This window comes from Protobothrops mucrosquamatus, unplaced genomic scaffold, assembly GCF_001527695.2.
Source record: "Protobothrops mucrosquamatus isolate PMUCROS unplaced genomic scaffold, P.Mucros_1.0 scaffold1422, whole genome shotgun sequence".
Lineage (NCBI taxonomy): Eukaryota > Metazoa > Chordata > Lepidosauria > Squamata > Viperidae > Protobothrops > Protobothrops mucrosquamatus.
Genome location: NW_015387607.1, coordinates 356,255 through 358,951, shown reverse-complemented (window position 1 = coordinate 358,951; position 2,697 = coordinate 356,255). Strand labels below are relative to the sequence as shown.

The 2,697-nt window shown below is 39.7% G+C and overlaps 1 protein-coding gene across 1 annotated transcript in view; it reads left to right on the top strand.

The window, feature by feature from the left end:
- Positions 1–2,697, top strand: part of LOC107292785 (keratin, type II cytoskeletal cochleal-like) — a 15,306-nt gene that overhangs the window by 4,691 nt on the left and 7,918 nt on the right. Inside the window, 3 exon segments of the mRNA XM_015821907.1 lie at positions 305–396; positions 1,584–1,748; positions 2,256–2,381. Of these exon segments, the coding sequence (XP_015677393.1) occupies positions 305–396; positions 1,584–1,748; positions 2,256–2,381 (383 nt within the window).

Below are 2,697 nucleotides of genomic sequence, written 5' to 3'. Positions count from 1 at the left end.
CTAGGGAGGATTTTAAATCGGGTTTTTCTTAAGAGTAATTTTAAATAGCACAGCTTTAAATATTCGGTTTTAATTGGTTTTACTTGGGTGGGGTTGTAAATGTGTTTATGTTTTTTAATATGCTGTGAGCCGCCCTGAGTCCCGTTGGGAGAAGGGCGGGATATAAATCAAATAAAATAAATAAATAAATAAATAAATATATGTACATGTATTTTAATATTGAATAATACTCAAGTTATAATTGATTAATAACTGAAGTGCTTTAACTTCTTGCCCTTAAATCCAGTGTTTTCTTTTTAGGAAGTGGATGCTACCTACATGAACAAACCAGAACTAGAAACTAAATTACAATCTTTAGTTGAGGAGATTGATTTCCTCAGAGTCCTACATGAAATGGTAAGTCTCAATAGTATTTTCTTTGAACTGTGCTCTATTATGCAATTATATGTCCTGCCAAAAAGATAGCTACAGTATTCATTTACAATCCTGAAGCAGTTTCATTGTGAGAAGTCCCCTCTCCCTTGACCCTAGATAAACAAGTTTGCTAAAAAAGAAATTTGTAGCATATTTTCAGGAAGGAGGGAGGGAGGGAGGGAGGGAGGAAGGGAGGGAGGAAGGAAGGAATGATAAATTAAAATCAAAAGATGTTGAAAATTCCTAAAGTAATTTAAAGAACATTAAGACTTAAAAAAATAGGTTCAGAATTAAGACTTATGTAACAAATCCTGCAGTTCCAGAACTCAAAGATCTAAAGATAAATGCTCTCATTAGACAAAAACATATTGATCAAGTATTTTGTAACCCCAAAATTCTCTTGTACAAGTTCCAAATAATTGATTGTACCTAGGCTATAGATCAGTGATGGTGAACCTTTTAGAGACTGAGTGCCCAAACTGCAACCCAAAACCCACATGCATCATCGAGTGCCAGGTGGGTGTGGCCCATTGGCTGGGCGTGGCTGCGATGGTAACGGCAGACTGGGTGGGACTAAAAAGTACAATCAATCAATTCCAACTTTGCAAGATCTTTTTTTTCCCCGCGAGAAGTTGAAATTGACTGATTGAATCTTTTTTTTTTTTTTGCACATGGCGGCGGAGGCCTAAAGTGAAAAGATTTTATAAAACCCAGCTGAAGGCCTAGGACTGGGGCGACGGCGCGCATGCCCACAGAGAGGGCTCTGAGTGCTGCCTCTGGCACCTGTGCCATAGGTTCGCCACCACTGCTATAGATTCTTAAATTTAACAAGTTGGAGGACAAAGACGATTTTTTAGGAAAACAATGCTGGGGATTCTATTGCCCTGTGCAATTCTTTGGATTTTCTATAGACATTTTTTAACAGCTCTCATCCCAATCTGTTCTTTCTGGTCAATTGTATTTTCGATCAATGAATGTGACCCTTAGAAAAAAGTTGAAAGTAATTTGGGAAACAAAAGAAATTATGCAAAATGAACACCCCCTTCCAATTTCCTTACTCATCTACTAATAGAAAGGATCGCTTGCTCTAAATTTTGAATTAGGTACTTGCCAAGGCCTGATCATTTTATGTATGTTTTCTGAGTGGACCATTCCTATAACACGTGCAGGAACTGGCAGACCTACAGAGGCAGATCTCGGACACTTCTGTGATTTTGTCCATGGACAACAATCGCTACCTGGACCTCGACAGCATCATTGCTGAAGTCAAAGCCCAGTATGAAGACATTGCAAAGAAAAGCCGAGCTGAGGCTGAAGCTTGGTACCAAAGCAAGGTAAATCAAGGGAGTCGGGTGGGTCAGTTATTACACAGAGTTAGCTGTAAGAGGTGGTCAAATGTTTTCTTCCAGAATTGGAATTTAGCAAAGCCAGGTGTTGGAGGGACATTACCTCTTCTCCTTTCTCATTGTCCCCCCCCAGTCGTTTATTGTAAATTTATTAGTAATCAGGGAAACTGCATGCCATTCTGGCCTCTTGTAGAGTACAAGGGTTGAAAATCTGATTCCCTCCTATTTCTCTTTCAATTTGCTTCAGTGTTTACATGCCTGCTTTCCCAACCTGGTGACCTCAAGAGCACCCTCCATACTTCTCAGTTAGCATTGGCAATGATTTTTGACTAGGAAATCTAAGATTTCCTTTCCAAAGCACACTAAAGCACCAGACTGAGGGAGTCTGGTAGACAAACACACAGATATACTTTCAGAAATGAATAAAACTGACTCATGTAGTTAAATAATAATTAAGCTATGGTGGCTGCTTTCCACCATTTTTTTTATTTTTAGTATGAGGAACTCCAGAGTACTGCTGGAAGGCATAGTGATGATCTTCGTAACGCCAAGCATGAGATTACAGAACTTAACCGCCATGTCCTGAGAGTAAAGGCTGAAACTGAAGGTGTGAAAAAACAGGTAGGTCACTGCATTCTCCCAAAGTTATGATCATACTGTGCTCCCCAGTTGAAAAACTTTACTTTTTCATCCTTAATATAATGCTACCTCCTCTGTGATCATTGCCCTCTTCCTTTTGCAACAGGCTAAATCCCAATGAAACTGCGAGTACCGACAACATTTTTGTATCAAGTACCAAATTCGACAAGTTTTGAAGTAGTCAAATCCCGAGGTACCACTATAGATGAAACACAATAGGACACACATAGACATATCCGGAGGATCTGGTCCACGACTCGGCGGAAAATCAGGCGGCGGCATGGGAGACAACTGCCGC